This window comes from Indicator indicator, chromosome 28, assembly GCF_027791375.1.
Source record: "Indicator indicator isolate 239-I01 chromosome 28, UM_Iind_1.1, whole genome shotgun sequence".
Taxonomy (NCBI): Eukaryota; Metazoa; Chordata; class Aves; order Piciformes; family Indicatoridae; genus Indicator; species Indicator indicator.
In genome coordinates this window covers 2,893,667-2,916,426 of record NC_072037.1, presented here as the reverse complement: position 1 = coordinate 2,916,426, position 22,760 = coordinate 2,893,667, and the positions used below count along the sequence as shown (strand labels likewise).

Here is a 22,760-nt window from a genome sequence, read left to right as displayed (position 1 = left end):
ACCATGAGGTGTAGAAGCTTCATATGAACATCACAGGTTCAAGTCATCAAGAGAACCTCTGCGAGGAGCAAAGGCTGAGAGCCCTGGGGCTGTTGAGCCTGGAGAAGAGCAACCCCAGAGGGGATCTGATTGATGATCAGCAAGAGCTAAAGGCTGGGGTGCAGGAGGTGGGGTCAGACTCTTTTCAATGGTGTCCTGTGATAAGACAAAGGGCAAAAGGCATGATGAACTTAGGGAGATGAGGGAATATGTAATCATGGAATATATCTAGAGTGTGAACTAGGAATCATTAACTGGGTAAACAATAAGAAATTGTAGCTGTGGGCTTGAGAAAGAAGAAGTTAAGAGCAGCAAACTGGTTTAGACTGACTCTGAGGTCAGTCTCACCAACTATATCAGGCAGCCTAGAGAGCACATGCAAAGAAGTTCAGCTAAAGGCCATAGGGAGGAAGAGGATGGAAGTCCCAAATGAGCCCCAGGAGCACCCCCCCCCCAATGTAATGGAGCATGCATGCAGGGGATTTGCACAAGTAATGAATTCCCTGAGCTGAAAGGAATGTGCTAATCACTTCTTAGACAAATGATGATTATGTCTGAGATGGAAGCAGAGATCCTCTGAATTTCACTGGCTTTGGGGCACTGAGCTGGAGCTACCTCCTATGTGTCCAGCACTGAAACAAAGAAATGTTGCTTCCTCATTGGGCTTAGGGAGTTTTCTTGCCTTGTTGTTCAGTAACAGGCACAAACTGGAACCCAGGGAGCTCCACCTCAACATGAGGAGAAACTTCTTTACTGTGAGGGAGCTGGAGCCCTGGAGGAGGCTGTCCAGAGAGGTTGTGGAGTCTCCTTCTCTGGAGAGATCCCAAGACCCACCTGGATGTGTTCCTGTGGGACCTGCCTTAGATGACCCTGCTTTGGCAGGTGGGTTGGACTCAATGATCTCTGAAGGTCCCTTCCAACCTCTATCATTCTTTGATTCTCTGATTCCTCCCCAGTGCAGTGGAAAAGCCCCAGCCTGCTCTCCTGAGTTACCAGAGCAAACCCCACAGTTTCAGATTGAGAGGCTGCTCTTCAGCTCTCATTTTGGTGGCCAAGGTGTGACCTACCCCAGGTGATCCTGCTCTGGCAGGGGGGTTGGACTCGATGCTCTCTAGATGTCCCTTTCAACCTCTACCATTCTATGATTCTATGAACTGACAACAGGAGGAAAAAAGGAATAAAAAAAAGGCAAAGAAGGTATTTTTTTTTTTTACAAAGCTCTTACCTTATATCACAGTCTCACAGTATATCAGAGGTTGGAAGGGACCTCCAGAGATCATCAGGTCCAAGCCCCCCTGCCAGAGCAGGATCACTTAGGGTAGTCCACACAGCAATGCATCCAGGTGGGGCTTGAAAGTCTCCAGAGAAGGAGACTCCACAACCCCCCTGGGCAGCCTGCTCCAGGGCTCTGTCACCCTCACTGGAAAGAAGTTTCTCCTCATGCTGAGCTGAAATCTTCTCTGTTCTAGCTTGAACTCATTGTTCCTTGGCTTATCACTGTGCACCACAATATATGCGATAGTTAAGGTCTTCTGTAATCTTTTTTGAACTGCAAACTCCACCAAGCCCTGCACTGAGGAGGTCTCTGATGCTATCCCCAGCTTTACAGGGGGGTCACAGCCAGGTGTAAGCATCTCCATCTCTCAGGTGCTGGCTTATGGGAAATAGCAGAATCTTAGAATCTTCAAACAAGCCTTTTTTAATTATTATTATTTCTCCTTTTCCCCCTCCTCTCCTTCCAGTTTAAATACAATCTTGGCACAAAGTCAGCCCAATAACTTTGATTCCTGACTTTCAGATGTTCCAGGCCATTTGCAGAGAGCAGCTGGTGTCCAGCTCTGCAGGGAGGTGACAGCAGGGGCTGGGGAGTGACCCTGTGGAGCAAAATGAATTTGGCAGGCAGGGGACTGCCGATTGCTGCTGGGGCTTGTCCCACCCACGGGAGGGAGATGACAGAGCACATGCCTGGGCTGCTCATCTGTGTGAAGGGGAAAGCTGACACAGGCTGGTTAATGGCATTAGTGGTCAGTCCAAGCTACACTCCCACTGGTGCAATGGACAAGCCAGCCAGGGTTGGATTGGGGTTCAAACACCTCCCTTGAGCATCTCTCCATCTGGGATCAGGTTGTTCAGAGCAGGTGAGAGGGTGAAGGTGCCAGACTCTTTCATTGGTGCCCAGTAACAGCACAAGGGGCAACAGGTACAAGCTGGAACCCAGGAAGGTTTATCTCAACATGAGGAAAAACTTCTTTGCTGTGAGGGTGACAGAGCCCTGGAGCAGGTTGCCCCCAGAGGCTGTTGGAGTCTCCTTCTCTGGAGACGTACAAAAAACATCTGAATGTGTCCTTGTGTGGCCTGACCTAGGTGGCCCTGTTTTGGCAGGGGGGTTGGACTGGATGATCTCTGGAGGTCCCTTCCCAACCTCTAACATTCTGTGTTTCTATGAAATGCATAAAATCCACCCAAATACTCTGGGCAAAACCCTAGAAGCCAGCAGCATTTATTTACTGCAGTCTTGCAGTTTAACTACAGCCCTTGGGTGCATTAATAACATTAATTCAGCCAGCTTTAAATAGGAGCAAATCCTTTCTTTTGTTTATCCTTTCCTCCAGCCTCTCAGAGCTGGAGAGGCTGAAAAAGCAGAACCACTGCTGTTTTATGCTCTGATCCAAAAGCTCACAGCCCCAGTAAATCAATACCCAAACACACTAACAGGATTTCCTGATAAAAAATTCATCCCTTCCCCACACGTGGACTCACTCACTCAGCTGCTTTGCCCATGAGCATGCCCTTAGCACTCTGCAGTCTAAAGCAACCAAGCTGGTGCAGGGTCTAGAGCATCAGCCTAGTGAGGAGCAGCTGAGGGAACTGGGGTTGTTGAGTCTGGAGAGGAGGAGGCTGAAGGGAGACCTCATTGCTCTCTACAGCTCCCTGAAAGGAGGTTGGAGTGGGGTGGGGGTTGGTCTGTTATTCTTAGAATGAGAGGAAATTGACTTAATTCATGCCAGGGGAGGTTTAGACTGGAGATGAGGAAAAATTTACTTGCTGCAAGAGTGGGCAGGGCTTGGAACAGGCTGCCCAGGGACAGGGTGGAGTACCTATCCCTGGAGGTGTTCAAGAAACCTATGGCCATGGCACCTGGGGACATGGTTTGATGGCCATGGTGGTGTTGGGTTGATGGTTGGACTGGAAGACCTTAGAGAACTTTTCCAACCAAAACTATTCACTGTGGAAGCTCCTGCACTGGCAGAAATCATGGGCTGGCCAAGGGACTCTAGCTATATTTTTAATAATGTTTTGTAATCTCCAATCCCTATTCTTTTATTTTTGAACAGCTGTAGACTGTAATTATGAAAGTGAAGTCATAGAATGGTTTGGTTTGGCAAGGACCTTTAAACTCCATCCAGTCCAACTCCCCTGCAGTCAGCAGGGACATCCCCAACTAGAGCAGGTTGCTCAGAGCCCCAGACAACCTCACCTGGAATAGTTCCAGGAAAGGGGCATCAAACACCTCCCTGGGGTCGGGGTCTCACCACCCTCACAGTGAAGAATTTCTTCCTTCTCTCCAGTCTAAATCTCCCTCTTTTAGTTTCAAACCATCACCTCTTGTCCTGTCACAACAAGCCCTGCTCAGAAGTCTGTCCCCAGCTTTCTGCTCAGCCCTTTAAGCACTGAAAACTCACCAGAAGGTCTCCCTGGAGCCTTCTCTTCTCCAGGCTGAACAATCCCAACTCTTTCAGCCTGGCCTCACAGCAGAGGGCTTCCATTCATTCTAAACCCCAAGCAGCTAGTGGGAGCAAGTAGTTCAAATATCTTCACCTCAACATAACTCAAACTGAGAAGCTGAGGGAGCAGCCAATTCATCCAGCAGAGCTCCAAGATGCTCTGTGATCCAAACCAGCAGCACAGGTGCCTCACATACTTAGCTTCAAGTTTCTTTTCTCTGAGCATGCAACTGAGTTCTGTTTTCTGAGCAAGGGAAGAGCCCTGCCAGGTCCTCACACTGGTTTAGCACAGAGGCTGTTGAGGTTGAATTGTGAGCTTGAGGAAAGGTTGCTCCTTGTAAAAGAGGCACTGCTTTTAACTTTGAAACTCTTGGAAAGCAAAGAGTGCTTTACAGTCCTGGCTTGAGAAGAGTGATGAGAAAGTCAAGCTACACTTAGAATGAATTCAGTGCTCTCTTGATATTTGTCCTCATACTGCAAAGCTAACCAACAAGGCTTTAGGTATCTTCTACTTCTCATTGAAAAGCCAAAGCTGTCCCCAGATGTACTCCTAAAACTGTAAGGAGGAAGAAACAGAATCACAGACTGACAGAATTGTTCAGGCTGGGACAGATCTCTAAGATGAAATTCAAGCATTAACCCAACACTGCCAGGTCACCACTAAACCATGACCCTCAGCACCTCATCTACACAGCTTTTCAATCCCTCCAGGGGTGTGGATGCCACCACTGCTGTGGGCAGCCTGTGCCAGGCCTTGACAACCCTTTGGGGGAAGAAATTGGTCCTCACATCCAACCTAAACCTCCCCTGGTGCAACTTGAGGCCATTTCCTCTCACTCTATTGTTTGTTTCACAGAAGAGACCAAACCCCACCTGGCTCCAACCTCCTTTCAGGGAGTTTTAGAGAGCCAGAAGATTTCCCTTAGGCCTCCTTTTCTCCAGAGTGAACAACCCCAGGTTGCTCCTCACAAGTCTTGTGATCCAGACCCTTCACCAGCTTCATTGCCCTTCTCTGGACACACTCCAGCCACTCAATGTCCTTCTTGCAGTGAGGGCACACTTTTGTGTAGACCTAGACACACATATTTCAAGCTCTGTTCAGGTTGGCTGCTCATGAGCAGATAAGGATCCATCCTGACCAAAGCCCAAGCTTTGTTGGTGTAGTGAGCAGATGCAGAATAAACTTTTCCTCCCACTCCATAGCCCATGCAGGCTGCAGCCCCTCAAGTCAGCAAGACAGAGCCAGGAACATGGACTGATTCCCAGGACACTGAAACAACTCAATGCTCAGCTCTGAACACAGGGAATTGTGAGTCAGTGCCCAAAATCATTGTAGACACAACAATCCTAAAATTATGTGCAGGCTTCCTCATCACCTTAAATGAAGATCTAGATTCTTCCTGATTTTTCCTTCAAACATGGCTGGCAAAAGCTTCCCAAGAGATTTTTTATCACATAGGACTGTTTAAATTAATTACAATCTTGATTGCCTCATCTCAAATTACACCAATAGGCTACCACATGCACGTGGTCTTCAGCAGAGGAGTGGCACTGAGTGGAGGATCACAGAAGGGTAGGGGTTGGAAGGGAACTGTGAAGATGACCCAGGCCAACCCCCCCTGCCAGAGGAGGATCATCTAAAGCAGATCACACAGGAACATGTCCAGGCAGGCTTTGAAAGGCTCTAGAGAGGCTGAACATAAACAAACTCCCCCTGTAAGAAGCAGATACCCACAGCTTCTCCTGCCATGGGCAGGGACACTCTCAACTGGACTTGGCTGCTCAAGGCCTTATCCAACCTGGCCTTGAACACCCCCAGGGAGGGGGCATCCACAGCCTCCCTGGGCAGCCTGGTCCAGTGTCCCAGCACGCTCCTATTGAAGAAGTTCTTCCTAAGACCCAGTCTAAAGCTACTCTCTTCAGCTTCAAACCATTCCCCCTTGTCCTGTCTCTAGACACCATCATGAAGAGTCCCTCTGCAGCCTTCCTGCAGGATCCCTCAGGTACTGGAAGGCAGCTCTAAGATCCCCCCCCAGAGTCCTCTCCTCTCCAGGCTGCACACCCCCAGCTCCCTCAGCGTGTCCTCACAGCAGAGCTGCTCCAGCCCTTGGATCATCCTTTCTCTGAACTCACTCCAACAGCTCTGTGCCCTTCTTACGCTGGGGAAACCAGAACCAGACACAGCATTCAAGGTGGGGTCTCACCAGAGCAAAGTAAAGGGGAAAAGGAAACAGAGTCTTCACTTTTGGTTTTCTTCAGTGTCCTATTACCCTCTTCCACTCCAACCACAGACTGAGCAGGCACAGCAGAAGCAGCCTGCTGCACTTCTGAGAGCCTGCAGCTGTCTTTCTCACCCTGTGTAGGAAAGGAATTGCAGAGAGCTGCTGGTGCCTGTCCTGTACTAACATTGTCAGTCTTCAAGTGGATTTCTTCAGCTGGAGCTTTCTCCTCCTGGCAAGCCCTGAGGAGCAAGCTGTTGTTTGGAGAGCTTTTCCTTTCTTTGCAGACAGCAATTGCTCTGGTGAAGGGGCTCTTTAAGTTTGTGTGATATCTATCACTCTCCAGCTGCACATCCAAAATGTCTCCTATTAAACCTGGAGGTGGCCAGCCCACAGACATTTTGAATATACCTTCAGTGAGGCATTAAAGAGAACACAGAAGGTTCAGCAAGGCACTAAAACTCCTGTGATAGGACAAGGGGTAATGGACAGAAACTGCAGCACAGGAGGTTCCACCTCAACATGAGGAGGAACTTCTTCACTGGGAGGGTGACAGAGCACTGGCACAGGCTGCCCAGAGAGGTTGTGGAGTCTCCTTCTCTGGAGCCTTTCCAGAACCATCTGGATGTGTTCCTGTGTGACCTGTGCTGGATTCTGTGGTCCTGCTCTGGCAGGGGAGGTGGACTCAATGATCTTTGGAGGTCCCTTCCAACCCCTAACATCCTGTGAGCCTGCTCAGCTTTGCACATTTGCTCAAGTGCTTTTCTGAACAGAGCAATTTGCTGAAGCACAGCAGAAATGGCCTGGTCCTTTGATCCTGAGTGAGAAAGTCCATGTGGGCACAGGGGCAGACAGTCTGTGCTTCCAGACAGATGGAGATCCAGGCACAGGATGCAGCACACCCATCTTGGCATCTAAATATTTCAAAGCCTTAGACATGCTCCATGTTTTCTATGCAATGTCTTTGAATTTCTGCAATAGCTTCCAGATGAAGATCTGTGCAAAGCCTGCCATGGAGAACCACTGCAGCCCTGAGAGTCCAGCCCTATGGCCCTCCAAAATCCAGGAGGATTTCATCATGACACAGATATGGATCTGTTGGAACACGGCCAGGAGACCCCAACAAGAATGAGAAGACTGGAGCCCCTCTGCTGTGGGGCCAGGCTGAGAGTTGGAGTTGTTCAGCCTGGAGAAGAGAAGGCTTCAGGAAGAGCTTTTGGTGACCTTTCAGTGCTTAAAGGACTGATCAGAAAGCTGGGGACAGGTTTTTCAGCAGGTCCTGCTGTCACAGGCCAAGGGGTGATGGTCTGAAACTAAAAGAGAGAGACTGAGACTAGAGAGAAGGAAGAAATGGTTTCCTCTGTGAGTGATGAGACCCTGGCCCAGGCTGACCAGAAAGGTTGTTGATGCCCCATCCCTGGAAGTGTTCAAGGACAGGGATTTGAGCAACCTGTTCAGAGGGAAGTGTCTCTGCTGACTGCAGAGAGCCAGGAGCTAGGTTATCTTTAGAGTCCCATCCAGCCCAAAGCAATCTATGATTTCACAAGGATGATATTAGGGGATTTTTCCCTTCTTTAGGAAACTGCAGGGAGAAGGAGAGCACAGCAACATCCATGCAACACTTCAGCACAGCACAGGAGCCCAGCTCTCATTTCCATCAGGAATGCACACCACCAGCACACCACACGTGTGCTGCTGGCTCTGTAACACAGCCCCTGAGCCCCAGGCATCTCCCTCAGCACACAGTGCATTTCTGAGAGCAAATGCAGAGTGACAGGGGAAGGTCAGCACTGGTAAACAGCAGGTCCCAAGGGTAACCTCTCCTCCAAAGAGGGCTACAGGAAATTTCACACTGTCTCTGTAAGCAGCTGTGTGGCAGATGCTGTGTGCTCTTGGCTCTGAGTTGCTCTAACAAGCTGGGAAGTCAGAGCTGACTCCTTACTGCTGACTGGACTGTGGTGGCACCATCTTTTCACACACTTCCAAGCATTGCTTGCTTTAGCACTTGTGCCAGGTTACATCCAGCCCGGGGGGCGGGGGGGGGGCTGAAAAAAACCTAGCCCCCAGGTGGACAAAGAAACCTGACCCAGGTGGGCAGAGAGACTTGGTCCCCACTCACAGTGGGACCCACTCCCCGGGTCCAAGTCTATTCCACTCCCACTCCCTGTCCACAGCCTTTTCAAGGGGAGGCATTCATTTCCTGTCTGTCTCTCTCTTCTCCTGGCCCTCACCTCACCTGCCCAACAGACCTCTTGCTGCTCCTGCTGTAATCACCTGGTGGGGCCTGCTCCATGCTGCTCCAGACCCCTAAGGACTGCATCTAAACAGAATCCACCTTGCATCCAGAGAATCCTTTGCCAGCTGTGCCTGATTTTGTCTATATTTTTATTTGCCCTTTTACCTAATGCCTTTTATATTTTGTTAAACCTACCTTTTTACTTCCAAATAGATTCAAGACTGTTTTGTGATTTTACCTCTCTTTTCTCCTGCCTAATTTGCAGGGAGAGGGAAGGCAACCTCAATCTGTTCTATTTGGGCTTTTGGACTCTGGGAAAGCTTAAACCACAACAGCTCTGTTCATTTCTTTTTTTCCATCTGTTTACTCCTCTCTTCCCATAGTGTGCTGCAGATCTCCACAGCAGGGCTGTGCCCACCTCTTTGAAGCACCAGGTGAATCTTGAGGCCCTGGGCACAGAAGTATTTCAGCTTGTACCATCAAAACCATTCTGTGACTCTTATAAACCCCCTCAGCCAATACCACCACAGGCTGCCAGGCCCAGGTGGGGTAGTTTCAGGCTGTGCCTTTTAAATTTTCCACAGATCTTGAGCAGAGAGTGGCAAAATGCAAACAAATCACTATTTTCAACCCACCACACACCAGGACACACAAACACCACTGCAAAGAAACCCTCATCTGTTCTCAGCCAGCTCAGTATCAAGCAATTATGGATGTGTGCTGTAGCTGACTGCCTTCAGGTGACTTCTAACAGAGAGCAGCCAACAGCCCATTGGGTGTGTGAGGAGAGAACAGCAATTTCAAAGCCACCTCCACAGAGTCCCACAGGCTTTGCTGTTGCATTCCCTCCTACAGCAAAGCAGGAGAGACAGCCCACATCAGGAATACCAAGTGCATAACCCCACAGGAAACCACAAGCATGAGCAAAGGGCCAGCAAAAATCAACTTTATGTCTTAACTGGCAGGTTTAAGAGGTGCTTGAAAGTGTAGGTGCTCTTGAGCCCAGGAGGAACCTTGCAAGCAGGCAGCAAGCCAAGAGGAGCCTTGATCCAAGGTTCCAAGATGAGGGAATGCTGCTTTGTCTTATTTAACTCCCTTCTGCCCTGATCCAAAGTTCCAAGATGAGGGAATGCTCCTTTGTCTTATTTAACTCCCTTCTGCCCTAATCCAAAGTTCCAAGATGAGGGAATGCTGCTTTGTATTATTTAACTCCCTTCTGCTTTCTGTTGCACATTTACCTGCACCCTTCCTCCACTTGCCTGGAGGCTTTTGCACAGGAAATCATCTCATGGTCCAGGCTGCCAGTGCTAGTCACATCCAAACTTCCACTAACATCACAGAACTGCCAAGGTTGGAAGAGACCTGTGGTAGTTTTAAGCTGTACCTTTAAAATTTTTTCACAGATCTTGAACAGAAAGTAGTAAAATGTGATGTCCATGTCCAACAGCTTGCCTAGAGCTCACCATCCCATGACTACTGCTGAAACAGTGCCACTAAATCACATCCCTCAGCACCATCCAGGGATGGTGACTCCACCACCTCCCTGGGCTGCCTGTTCCAACACCTGAGAACCTTTCTGGCCAGAAATTCTTCCAAATATCCAACCTCAACCTCCCTTGGCACAACTTGAGGCTCTTTCCTCTTGTCCTGTCACTTGTTGCAAGTGAGAAGAGACCAACCCCCACCTTCTTCCAAACCCCTTGAAGCAGTTGTAGAGAGCAATGAGGTCTCCCCTCAGCCTCCTCTTCTCCAGACTAAGCCACCCCAGGTCTCTCAGCTGCCCCTCATAAGACTTGTGCTCAAGGTCTTTCACCAGCTTGGTTGCTGTTCTTGGATTTGCTTTGATTCCTCAAACTCATAGCAAATTGTCAGTGGTTCAATCTTGATAGATAAATGGCTCCAGAATGAGCTCTTCAAACAGCTGGGTCAAACAGATTCCTTTCTGCCACTACAAGCCCCACACATCCACCATCCCACCAACAAAACCATCTGTGGGCTGGACTGGAAATGGAACAACGATTAGATCCCAGCTTTCCATTTCTGTATCTTGATAGGAATCAAGAGATTCAAAGAGACAAAGTGGGGTGAAAAACACCAAGTGAATCACAAACTATTATAAATCCAGTGAGGGTAAAGTTCTAGTCGGGATCCAGTTGAGGGGAGACTTTTATTTCATTTGAACTGCTTGTTCTTACGTACAAGCATATTAGGTTAGACCCAGTCCACAGTCTTGTAATACCCACTGGACACTAATGTTTGTCAGTAGGAAATGGAAGAAAGGTGAAAATCTCTTGCCATTAAGATCAAAAGGAGTGAGGGTACACTTTGACATTTCTCCTTTCCTGCAAGGAGTCCCTGTTTTGCAAAGCAAATTTCACCACTCTTGCAGAGGAAAGAGAAAAGGTGAAGGCCCAGCTCTTTGAAAGTCAACATCAAGACTTCCGTTAGCTTCAGATGAATCAGGTTTCAGCCATGGTTTTCTGTAGGGGAACTGGGACCACAAACCACACACCTCAGCTCCTTGGGAGCTCATAGAATCATAGAACTGTTGAGGCTGGAAGAGACTTTTATGCTCATCAAGTCCAGCAGCTCACCCAGAGCTCACAATCCAACCACTGCTGCTAAGGCACTGCCTCTAAACCACCTCCCTCAGCACCACATCCATGAGGCTTTTAAATCCCTCCAGGGATGGTGACTCCCTGTGACACCACTTCCCTGTGCAGCCTGTTCCAGTGTCTGAGAACCCTTTCTGGGAAGAGATTTTTCCTAATATCCAACCTGAACCTCTCTTGGAACATCTTAAGGCTCTTTCCTCTTATCCTGTCACTTGTTTCTTGTGAGAAGAGACCAACCCCCACCTTGGTCCAGCTTCCTTTGAGGAAGTTATAGAGGGCAATGAGGTGTCCCCTCAGCATCCTCTTCTCCAAACCAAACAACCCCAGTTCTCTCAGCTCATGGGACTTGTGTTCAAGGCCCTTCACCAGCTTTGTTCCCCTTCTCTGGACCTGTTTCAGCATCTCAATGTCCTACTTGGAGCTGAACTGAACCCAATATTCAAGGTGTGGCCTCACCAGTGCCAATCAGAGGAGACATTCAAGTCCTTGGAGCTGCTGGCCTCCTGTCTGTGTCAGCACCACCAAGCTAGGACACAGAATGGTTGCATCAGCTCAGTGCAGGGGGTGGTCCACAGTGCTGAGAGTCACAACTCCTGTCACAGAGCTGGGCTGGGACTAAACTTGTCCCATTTGCAGAAGAAGTCAGGTTTGCTGCTCTAGGCCATGTTTTGGAGAATAAATCTGATGAAGAGCAACTGAGGGAGCTAGGGCTGTTTAGTTTGGGGAAGAGGAGGTTGAGGAGAGACCTCCTGGCTCTCTACAACTACCTGAAAGGAGGTTGTGGAGAGGCTGCTGCTGGTCTCTTCTCACAGGCAATTAGTGATAGAACAAGAGGGAACAGCCTCAAGCTGCAGCAGGGTAGGTTTAGAGTGGACATTAGGAAACATTTTTCCATGACAAGAGTGGTTAAGGGATTGGAATGTGCTGCCCAGGGAGGTGGTTGAGTCACCAACCCTGGATGTGTTTAAAGGTGGTTTGGCTGTGGTGCCTGGGGATATGGTTTAAGGGTGAACCTTGCAGAGCAGGGTTCTGGGTTGGACTTGGTGATCCTGAGGGTCTTTTCCAACCTGAATGTTTCTGTGATTTCTGTGTGATTCTGTATTTGAGCAGCATTGCTGCCCACAGCAAGTTAGTACCCTAGGTAGGTTTTCATCTAATTTCATGGTCCAGAAGTTGCTCTGCCCATACTTCAGGGATCTCTGATCTCTCTGCACTGGATTAAACTGAAAACCATTCACAACATCAGACTGTGACATTGACTCCTTCCATAGACTGAGGAAAACTGTTTAGTTACTCTACTTTAATTCATCCCCAGATCCAAACATCACTTTGGTAGGAGAAGTGGACTCCATTTGCTGGAGTAAAGGTTTCTCCCTGTCCTCAGGGCACAGCAACTCTCCAAAACCACCTGCTGCTCCTCAGACCTTTTTGAGCAGAAAGAGGCCATAGCTGACAAATCTTCAGCTCAGGAAAGTGCTTGTTTGGGGCAATTGCTCTGCTGCAGTTGTGCTGCTGATTCAGAAAGAGTTTCCTCCAGCTTGTTCTTTGAGCATTTCACCCAGCTGATGATTCAGCCTTTTTGCTTCAAGCATAAATCACCTTCCAGACAAAGCCTTGCTAGAAAGCTTTCATTGATTCCAATTAAAATGAAACTATGGAAGTATAAACAGTGGATCAGCAAGGAAAACCTGGGCTGAGCTGTGTGAACTTGTGTTCTCCTACCCTCCTAACTCCTCAGGGTATCACAGCAGGAATGAATATTTACAAGGTAGATTACTTACTGCAAAGCCTTTGATGCTGCCCTTCTCTAAATCTCTATGAAGCTGCATCTGGACCACACATGAGGTCATCTCAGCCCTTTGGACATGACAGGATAACCCTTCAGAACAGACCTCTCCCTTTGGAAAGAGCCAAACCATCAAACTCAAGCCCAAGCTCCTTTCCTGAGCATCCCCTTGCACCAGTGTCCTAGTTTGGAACAGGACAGATTGCTCTGTTGCTCCAAAAGGGGCAAAAGAAGAAGGCTCACACAAATGGATTGGATAGTCATGGAAAATTTAAATGGAAAAGCAATTCATAGACTACAAAACCTACAAAGCATAGTGGTGAGCATAGCAATTCAAAGAAAACCCCCAGTCTAAACCCAACACACAAGTTCCTTTACACCAGAGCAAAAGCCCAGCTCTTCCCTTCTCCCCACCTGGGATTCACCAAAACCCTAGGGCTCTTCCTTCCCCCCCATTGCTAGGCTGGTTTCAGGCTGGCCAGGCCTGAACTGCACACATACACACCCTCCCCCACCCCCTTTTTTACCCTGACATTAAGCCTAAACAGGCCAAGATTGCACAGGAGAAAAAGTTACTCAGGCCAAAGAGGCTTCTGATACTCCTCCATTGTTATCAGTTAAGAAAGCACCTCTCTCCCACAGGAGGAGAGGGAAGAAAGAGATAGACACTAACTCTGCAGCCAGATTGATAAGGGTGCAGGATTTAGGGGTACAAATCCACTATCTCCTGTGGCCAGCCTCTGGGCTGGGCACTCCAGACACTGGAGGTCTCAACTCTGTGGCTTCCTTTTGGAGGCACCCAGCCTGAACAGCCACAGCCCAACACTTCAGCTTTCCTGAAGCCACCACGGACCAACTTTTCAGTCTCAAAGCTGCTTTCTGGGCAATGCAAACTCTCTCCCTTGCTTAAGTTAATGCTAAGCTGGTAAAGCATGTCCCACCCTGTGACTGACCCCAGCCATCACCACTGCACACAATAAATCCTAACTCATCTGGACACCCAACAGCAAATGCAGCAGCAGGAAAAGAGAGGCAGTAAGGAAGCTCTTACTGATGTAAGGCAATCAATCATCAGTTTCCAGAGGGAAATGAATGGCCCATTAAGGAAGCAGTCCATAACCTCAGCTTCCCTGTAATGGATTCCAGTCCTAGACTGCCTGGCATCAAAAAGGATTTCAGCCCTGAGAAGAGACCCTGCCTGGGGCTGCATGCACAGCAGGAACCATAGAATGCACTGGGTTGGAAGGCAGCCCTGAAGGTCAGCTTGTCCAACCCCCCCTGCAGTCAGCAGGGACACCTCCAACTAGAGCAGGTTTATAGAATCATAGAACAGTTTCAGTTAGAAGAGACCTCTAAGATCATTGTGCCCAGCCATCAATCCAGCACCACCATGCCACTAAAGCACATCCCCAAGCACTATGGCCACATGCTTCTTGAACACCTCTGGGGATGGGGACTCCTCCTCCTCCCTGGGAAACTTATTCTGAGGTTGCTCAGGGCCCCATGAAGTTTGACCTTGAACATCCTCCTGGAGGATGGGGCCTCCACCAGCCCTCTGGGCAACCTGTTTCAGTATTTCACCATTCTCATTGTAAAGAACTTCCTCCTAATGTCCAACCTGAATCTTCCCTGCTCCAGCTTCAATCCATTGCCCCTCGTCCTATCACTACAAGCTCCTCCTCAGCTCTCCTGTAGCCCCCTTCAAGTACTGGAAGGCTGCTCTAAGGTTTCCCTGGAGCCTTTTCTTCTCCTTCTCCAGGCTGAAGAGCCCCAACTCTCTCAGCCTGTTTTTGTTGGAGAGGTGCTCCAGCCAGGGAGAGTAATGAAGAGGGTTTGCCCAGGCAAGGCAACAACTCTACCCCAGCCAGACCCACCTGTGGCAGTGGGTGCACAAAGGGAAGGGTGAAGGAAGGGTTCTGCTGACCCTGAGGAGCAGCAGCCTTCCTGGCTTCCTAGTTAGTTAGTGGGAGAACAAGCCCCAGCCTTTTTGTCTTACAAATGCATAACCACAGTTTCCAAAGAGCACATCCTGCCTCTTGTGGTCCTGCAGCCTTTTGCAGGTCTTAATTAAGCAAAACATTGAAAATAGGCTCAGAGCTGAGTTCTGCTCAAGATCCTGCATCAGGGGAATGCTGGCTTCCTTGAGAAGACCAAAGGCTGGGACTGGCTGGAAAACTACTTCCACCACTGCAAAATTTTCCTGGCCAAAACCACTCTCTTCAGCAGTGGAGAACCCCAATAATGACTCAGAGCTCCCTGAGCAAATGCTAACCTCTGACACTCACCTACTGTCTGAGCCTAAATATGCTGCCTGGAACCAGAGAAGGGAAGGGACCTCTGAAGATCAAGACTAACTCCCCCCTGCCAAAGCAGGGTCACCCAGGGAATATATCCAGCTGGGTCTTGAAAGTCTCCAGAGAAGGAGACTCCTCCACAACCTCTCTGGGCAGCCTGCTTCAAGCCTCCATCACCCTTGCAGGAAAGAAGTTTTTGCTCAAGTTTTTGCTCATATTGAGGAAAATTTGCTTCCTGTCCTCCCCAAACCAAGGAGGAAGACCTCCCCATTCAAGTTCTGCAGGCAAGAGGCAACATTTCCCAGCTTCTTCTCGTATCAACCCAGAGCAGGTCCAGTAGGGATCCAGCTGATTGCCGCAGCATTAATGTGCAGAGGATGGGTGGGAGGGCGGATGGGTGGGTGGGCGGACGGGTGGGTGGACGGGTGGGCGGATGGGTGGGTGGGCGGGCAGATGGGTGGGCGGGTGGGTGGGCGGATGGGTGGGTGGGCGGGTGGGTGGATGGGGGGGTGGGCGGATGGATGGATGGGTGGGCAGGGGGGGTGGGTAGATGGATGGGTGGGTGGGTGAATGGATGAGTAGGTGGGTAGGGGGGTGGCTAGATAGGTGGGTAGGTGGATGGGTGGATGGATGGGCAGGGGAATGGATGGGTGGGTGGATGGATGGATGGATGGATGGATGGATGGATGGATGGATGGATGGATGGTGGTGGGCAGGGGGGTGGGTAGATGGAAGGATGGAAGGATGGGTGGATGGGTGGGTAGGGGGGGTGGGTAGATGGATGGGTGGATGGATGGATGGGTGGGCAGGGGGGTTGGGTAGATGGAAGGATGGGTGGATGGGTGGGTGGGGGGGGTGGGTAGATGAATGGGTGGATGAATGGGTGGATGGATGGATGGATGGATGGATGGATGGGCAGGGGGAGTGGCTAGATAGGTAGGCAGGTGGATGGGTGGGTGGATGGATGGATGGGTGGGCAGGGGGGGTGGGTAGATGGATGGGTGGGTGGGTGGATGGATGAGTAGGTGGGTAGGGGGGTGGCTAGATAGGTGGGTAGGTGGATGGGTGGATGGATGGGCAGGGGAATGGATGGGTGGGTGGGTGGGTGGATGGATGGGCGGGCAGGGGGGTGGGTAGATGGAAGGATGGGTGGATGGGTGGATGGGTGGATGGGTGGGTAGAGGGGGTGGGTAGATGGATGGGTGGATGGGTGGGTGGGTAGGGGGGTGGCTAGATAGGTGGGTAGGTGGGTAGGTGGATGGACGGGCAGGGAATGGATGGGTGGGTGGGTGGATGGATGGGTGGGTGGATGGGTGGGTGGATGGGTGGGTGGTACTGCTGTTACCTCTTCCCAGTCTAACAACCACACACTAGGTTTTCAGGCACTGCTGCAGTGTGGTTTGGGCTTTTGTTTTTGTTTTGAAATTTGATGATCTTCAGAGTAGGCACAGAAGAAACTGAGACAAAAGCCAAGCAGCCAGAAAACAGCAGCTGACTGAAGCTGTGAAAAAGAAAAGGGCTGCACAGAGTGGATCTTCTCCACCCACATAGTTTTTCAGCTGCTAACTTGCAAAAGCCACAGGCAGCTCCTCAGCAAGCAGAGAAGCACAATGAGGGGGGACAGAGCACATGGAGCAGAGACAAGGGGGAGCAGGCAGAGGTGGCTACTGGCATTGGTTACAGGAACACTGCCCATAGAGTGGTCCCATGGCATAACACACCCCATCATCCTCCAGCCAACAAGCAGATCATCCTGAGACCTCATCCATAAAGGTGTCCTGGGCTGCAAAATGCATCCTGGGCTGACCCTCAGCAGTGTGGGCAGCAGAGGCAGGGAAGGGGATTCTGCCCCTCTGCTGTGCTCTGCTGAGATCCCTCTGCAGTGCTCAGGCAGCTCTGGAGTCCTCTGCTCCTGTTGGAGCAGGGCCAAAGGAGGCCACAGCAATGCTGGCAGGGCTGGAAGCCCTCTGCTGGGAGGCCAGGCTGAGAGACTTGGGGTTGTGCAGTCTGGAGAAGAGAAGGCTCCAGGGAGACCTTCTGGTGGCCTTGCAAGGCCTAAAGGGCTGAGCAGAAAGCTGGAGAGACTCTTTCTCAGGGGCTGTTGTGACAGGACAAGGGGTGATGGTTTGAAACTAAAAGAGGAAGGTTCAGACTGGAGGGAAGGAAGAATTTTTTTACACTGAGGGTGGTGAGACCCTGTCCCAGGTTGTCCAGAGATGTTGGAGTTGCCCCACCCCTGGAAGCATTCCAGGTGAGGTTGTTTAAGGCTCTGAGCAACCTGCTGTAGCTGCAGATGTCCCTGCTGAGTGCAGGGGGGTTGGACTGGATGAGCTTTGAATGTCCTTTGCAACCCAAACCAGTCTGTGATAGAGCCATGACAGAGCCATGAACCCACCAAGCCCTGAATCCTAAGCTGGAGCCTCAGAGAGATTTTATGATTTTAACAACAAACACTCAACTGCATCTCCTCCAGGCACCTGTTTCCAATTAGATTAATGAGCATCTAGAATGATACTCTAATAGTTTTCAAAGCAACCCCCAAAATCAATACCCCAATAGTAAGCTCTGGTTTTTGCATGTGCTACAAAAGAGCAGTTTGGGAGAAGATGATCTAATAGACCAGGTATTGATTAATCAATTCCAGCCAGGATGCTAATGGGCTTCACTTACAACCGCTGGCACTAGGAGGAAGGAGTGGGATTGCTGAATGAGAGAAACTGGTTGTGTGATGAAGTTTCAGAGCAAGGGGAAGACATGCAGTGAGGAAATGGCCCTTCTGGAGCTGGCTTTAAGTGGGCAGAGACTGGGGAGGAATGGAGGAACTGAGCAATGAATGGAGAAGGTAATAAATCAGAGGTATTGGTTTCAAACAGCAGAAGTGCACCTTGTAATGTGTTGTGGTTGATATCAATAACACTGTCCTGTGCTGCAGAAACCATCACAGGAAGGTCTGTTGCAGAGCCCAGCATGGGTTTGGAGTCTAGGGTGCAGCAGCCTGAATTCTTTGTTGTCCTTGTGGCCAGAGGAATGGTCTGCAGGCATTGTTAATGCTGCTTTAGTTATTTTTCCACAGTGGCACTTCTGGTGAGGACAACATGGGACGACTCAGATCATCTATGCACAGCTGTCAGGTTGTCCTTCCTTCTGCACTCCACAGCAAGCAGCAGCCAGTGGAGCCCTGCATTGCTAATCATCACCACTTGCTTTCTCCTTCCTGCCCCTGTACTTGATAAAGTCATAGGATCAGAGAATCATTGGGGTTGGAAAAGACCTTTAAGGTCATCCAGTTCTACCATTCTCGAGCTCTGCCAAGGCTGGGATTAAGCCATGACCCTCAGCACCACATCTCTAAGCACCTCCAGGGATGGGGATTCAGCCACCTCCCTGGGCAGTCTGTGTCAGTCTTTGAGAAGCCTTTCAGTGAAGAGTTTCTTATTGTATCCAACTGAAACATCCTCTGGCGTGACTTGAGGCCATTTCCTCTCATCCTGTTGCTTGCTACCAGGTCCTTTCCTATCACAGAAAAATGGAAGCACCTAACAGCTGGGCCATCCTCCAGACCCAGACCATAGCACTTTGCAGCCACTGTAGAAGCATGTGAAGATCCAAGCAAATCACAGGTCTGTAACAGATGCCCAGCTCCCTCCCAGGACCTGAAGAGCAGCCATCCCACTTGGCAAGGCAATGCAATACAGATCACAGAATCAGCCAGATTGGAAAAGACTTCCAAGATCAAGTCCGACAGATCACCCAACCCTATCTAATCAACCAGACCATGGCACTAAGTGCCTCATGCAGGCTCTTCTTAAACACCTCGAGGGATGTTGACCCAACCCCCTCCCTGGGCAGCCCATTCCAAGGGCAATCTCTCTTGCTGTGAAGAACTTCTTTCTAAGATCAAGCCTAAACTTCCCCCTGCACAGCTTGAGACTGTGTCCTCTTGTTCTGCTGCTGCTTGCCTGGGAGAAGAGACCAACCCCCACCTGGCTACAATGCTGGAAGCCAGCTGAAGAGGTCCATTCCCAGCCTCTTGGCAATGGTTAGGTGCTTGCCCCTCAAGACAGGACACCTCAAAAGAGCAGCTGTGAATTACAGACACAAATGAGAGCATTACACTGCCTCAAAGACAACAGAGTCCTTCTGTTGTTGCTAACTGGGTGAAGTTGTCCATGTCCTGCTCTTTGTACAACTGGAAATGGTAAAGCTGCCCAAAAGATTTTGACCTAGAGGGGCTGTGGCAGTCGTGGTCCTGTCTGGCCACAGGCACAGCCAGCAGTGAGGAAACAGCCTGGGCTACTTTCTCTGTAGGACCAAAGAGTGGTCTGGGTTGGAAGGGACCTCCAAAGGTCATCCAGCCCAACCCCCCCTGCAGTCAGGGCCATCCTCAACTAGATCAGGTTGCCCAGAGCCCTGCTGAGCCTCACCTTGAATATCCCCAGGGATGGGGTCCCAGCCACCTCCTCCCTGGGCATCCTGTTCCAGTGTTCCAGCACCCTCATGGTAAAGAACCTGCTCCTAACATCCAGTCTAAATCTGCCCTGCTCTAGTTTGAAGCCATTGTCCCTGGTGCTGTCACTGCAGGCCTTTGCAAACAGTCTCTCTCCATCCTTCTTGTAGGCCTCCTTCAGCTACTGGCAGGCTGCTATTAGGTCTCCTCAGAGCCTCCTTTTCTCCAGGCTGAACAACCCCAGCTCCCTCAGCTTGTCTTTGTAGCAGGGAGCCAGAGTGATGTCAAGTGTGAAGGTGACTGGAAGGGTTTTGTAAGATTTTGGAGAAGCCAAAGCCAGCACTGGACCCTCAGTGCTAACACTCAGTGCTCTTCACTGATGTGGCTTCTGAGTTTCATCATGAAGGCTAAAACCAAATCAAGAGAGGAAACCTCCAGGTAGAAAACATGAATGAGTCACTCTGTGTTGTGCAGTCTGGGAGCTCATTTCCTGTGGATCATCAGGAGAACATGCTCCTGCTCACCACCCATCCTACAGCAGAGCACACCAGCATCCTGCAGTGGCTCACACCAATTCTTACACATGGCAACAGCAGGCTGGAACCAGACATCACATTGTAGCTAAGCAAAGTCTGCAACTCCAGACCACCAAAGGCCACAACAGTGGTTCAAAGGCTCTTACAGGACCTGCAGAGCAACCCTCAAGAAAATAGGAACAATCCCTCCTAAAAAGCAGGGTGAGAGGCAAAGCATTAGAGGAAAAGTGCACAAAGTGAATCACTTCTTGTTTTTTTCCCAGAACAAGCTGTTTTCTCCTTTTCCAAGCTGCCCCAACACACCACATCCCCCAGGAGGGCTACAGGCCCCTCAGAGGACTCACGTTGTAGAGGATGTCAGTCCAGCCCTCCATGGTGATGCACTGGAAGACGGTGAGCACAGCAAAGAGGATGTTGTCAAAGTTGGTGATGCCATAGTTGGGCCCTTGCCAGTACTCCCTGCAGGTGGTTCCACTCTCACACTGCCTGGCAGGAGGCTCCTCTCCACAAGGAAAATCTCCCACAGCATCACCTGCAGAGAAGAGCAGAGGGGAGAAAAGTTACTGACTGGTGCTGCTGCGTCCTCCTTGCACGACTGCATGAATTAGAATGGTTTGGATTGGAAGAGTCCTTCAAGATCATTCAGTTCCAACCAGTTCCAGCCATGGGCAGGGGCACCTCCCACCAGCCCAGGATGCTCAAGGCCTCATCCATCCTGGCCCTGAACACCTCCCCTGAACCCTCCAGGGAGGGAGCATCCACAACTTCCCCAGGCAACCAGTTCCAGTGTCTCCCCACCCTCCCTGGAAAGAATTTCTTCCTAATCTCCAGTCCAGTCTCTTCCAGCCTCAATCCATTCTCACTCATCCTGTCACCATAAGCCCTTGCAAAAGGTTCCCCCTTGAGGTACTGGGAGGCCTCTCTAAGGTCTTCCTGAAGCCTTCTCTTTTCCAAGTTGAACAGCCCCAACTGTCCCAGGCTGTTCTCATAGGAGAATGAGTCTGTTATGGTTAAGGGATGGCCAGCAAGGTTGCCAGCATCTTCCAGAGTCTGCCATAAAGCCTGAAGTGCTGCAACCCTCCAGAGGCGTTAGGAGCACCAACACAGAGCAGTGTGGAAACCTAAAGCTCTGGGTTTTCAAAGTAAATAAAATAGTTGAGGAACATTCCTGTTTACACAGAGGTGCAATGTGAGAAGTATGTAAGGGTTTTAGAAGTGAGAGACTATGGTAATGGAGCAGAAAACTGCACCTAACCAAATTCACCAGGGGGAAAAAACAAGATCAGCACTAAGAATAATCATCAGGAATAATCCTTGCACGGAGCAAAGCCTGCAGGAGCAAAAGAAGGTTGTCACTGTGGCTCCAGGATGAGTGTGTGACGTGTTTTCATGTTGACTCAACAGCTCAGTGCTGGGCAGCTCTCTCCAGCTCCCATATGGGTCACCACAGGCTTTCACAAGAGCCTGGAGGAGATGAGTCTGCAGAACGAAAATACCAACTCCACTTTTATCCCTCTTTGGCCATTTGTTGCCAAGGAATGCTCTGAAATGCTTCCCAGTGAGAGCTGTCCAGGCTGGAGAGCTGGGCAGAGAGGAACCTTGTGAAATTCAACCAGGGTAAGCGTGGGGTCCTGCACCTGGGGAGGAACAACCTCCTGCCCCCAAGGAATCATAGCATGGGCTGGGTGGGAAGGGACCTCCAAAAGTCCAACCTCCAGCAGTCCAACCAGTCCAGGTGAGGTAGCTGGGGTCCCATTCCTGGAGATACTCAAGATGAGGCTCAACAAGCCTATGACCAACCTGATCTAGTTGAGGATGTCCCTGCTGACTTCAGGGAGGTTGGACTGGATGACCTTTGGAGGTCCCTTCCAACCCAGACCGTTCTGTGATTCTGTGAACTGCTGGAAATCATCTCTCTGGAAAAAGCCCTGGGGGCACTGGTGGACAACAGGATGACCACGAGCCAGGAATGTGACCAAGGAGGCTGATGGCATCCTGGGGTGCATCAAGAATAGTGTGGTCAGCAGTACAAGGAAGGTTCTCCTCCCCCTCTACTCTACCCTAGTGAGGCCATATCTGGAGTATTGTGTCCAGTTTGGGTCTCCCCAGATCAAGAAGGACAGGGAAGTGCTTGAGAGGGTAGAGCAAAGGGCTACGAAGGTGATTAGGGGACTGGAACATCTCTCTGATGAAGAAAGGCTGAGGGACTTGGGGCTTTTAGTCTGGAGAGGAGAATACTGAAGGAGAATCTGATCAATGCTTATCAGTACTTCAAGGGTGGGTGTCAGGAGGATGGGGCCAGGCTGTTCTCAGTGGTGCCCAGTGACAGGACAAGACGTAATGGGCACAAATTGAACTTAGGAAGCTCCATCTAAACATGAGGAGGAATCTGTGAACTGCTTTATTTGAGGGTGGCAGAGCACTGGAGCAGGCTGCCCAGAGAGGTGGTGGAGTCTCCATCTCTGGAGTCATTCCAAAACCACCTGGACCCTGTCCTGTGCAACCTGCTGTGGGGGACCCTGCTCTGGTAGGGGCATTGGACTGGGTGATATCCAGAGGTCCCTTTCACAGTCTTACAGTATATCAGAGGTTGGAAGGGACCTCAAGAGATCATCAGCTCCAACCCCCCTGCCAGAGCAGGGTCACCCAGGGCAGTCTGCACAGGAAGGCATCCAGGTGGGGCTTGAAAGTCTCCAGAGGAGACTCTACAACCCCCCTGGGCAGCCTGCTCCAGGGCTCTGTCACCCTCACTGGAAAGAAGTTTCTCCTCCTGTTGAGCTGAAATCTTCTCTGTTCAAATTTGAACTCATTGGTCCTTGGCTTATCACTGTGAACCACCCAAAAGAGCCTGGCCCCCTCCCCT

General features: G+C 50.3%; 1 protein-coding gene across 1 annotated transcript in view; it reads right to left on the bottom strand.

Moving 5' to 3' along the window:
- The window catches only part of CACNA1B (calcium voltage-gated channel subunit alpha1 B), a 437,648-nt gene that overhangs the window by 243,294 nt on the left and 171,594 nt on the right, over positions 1-22,760 (bottom strand). The window contains exon 6 of the mRNA XM_054393221.1: positions 20,242-20,429. Within this exon, the coding sequence (XP_054249196.1) occupies positions 20,242-20,429 (188 nt within the window). The remainder of the gene's footprint in view (positions 1-20,241; positions 20,430-22,760) is intronic.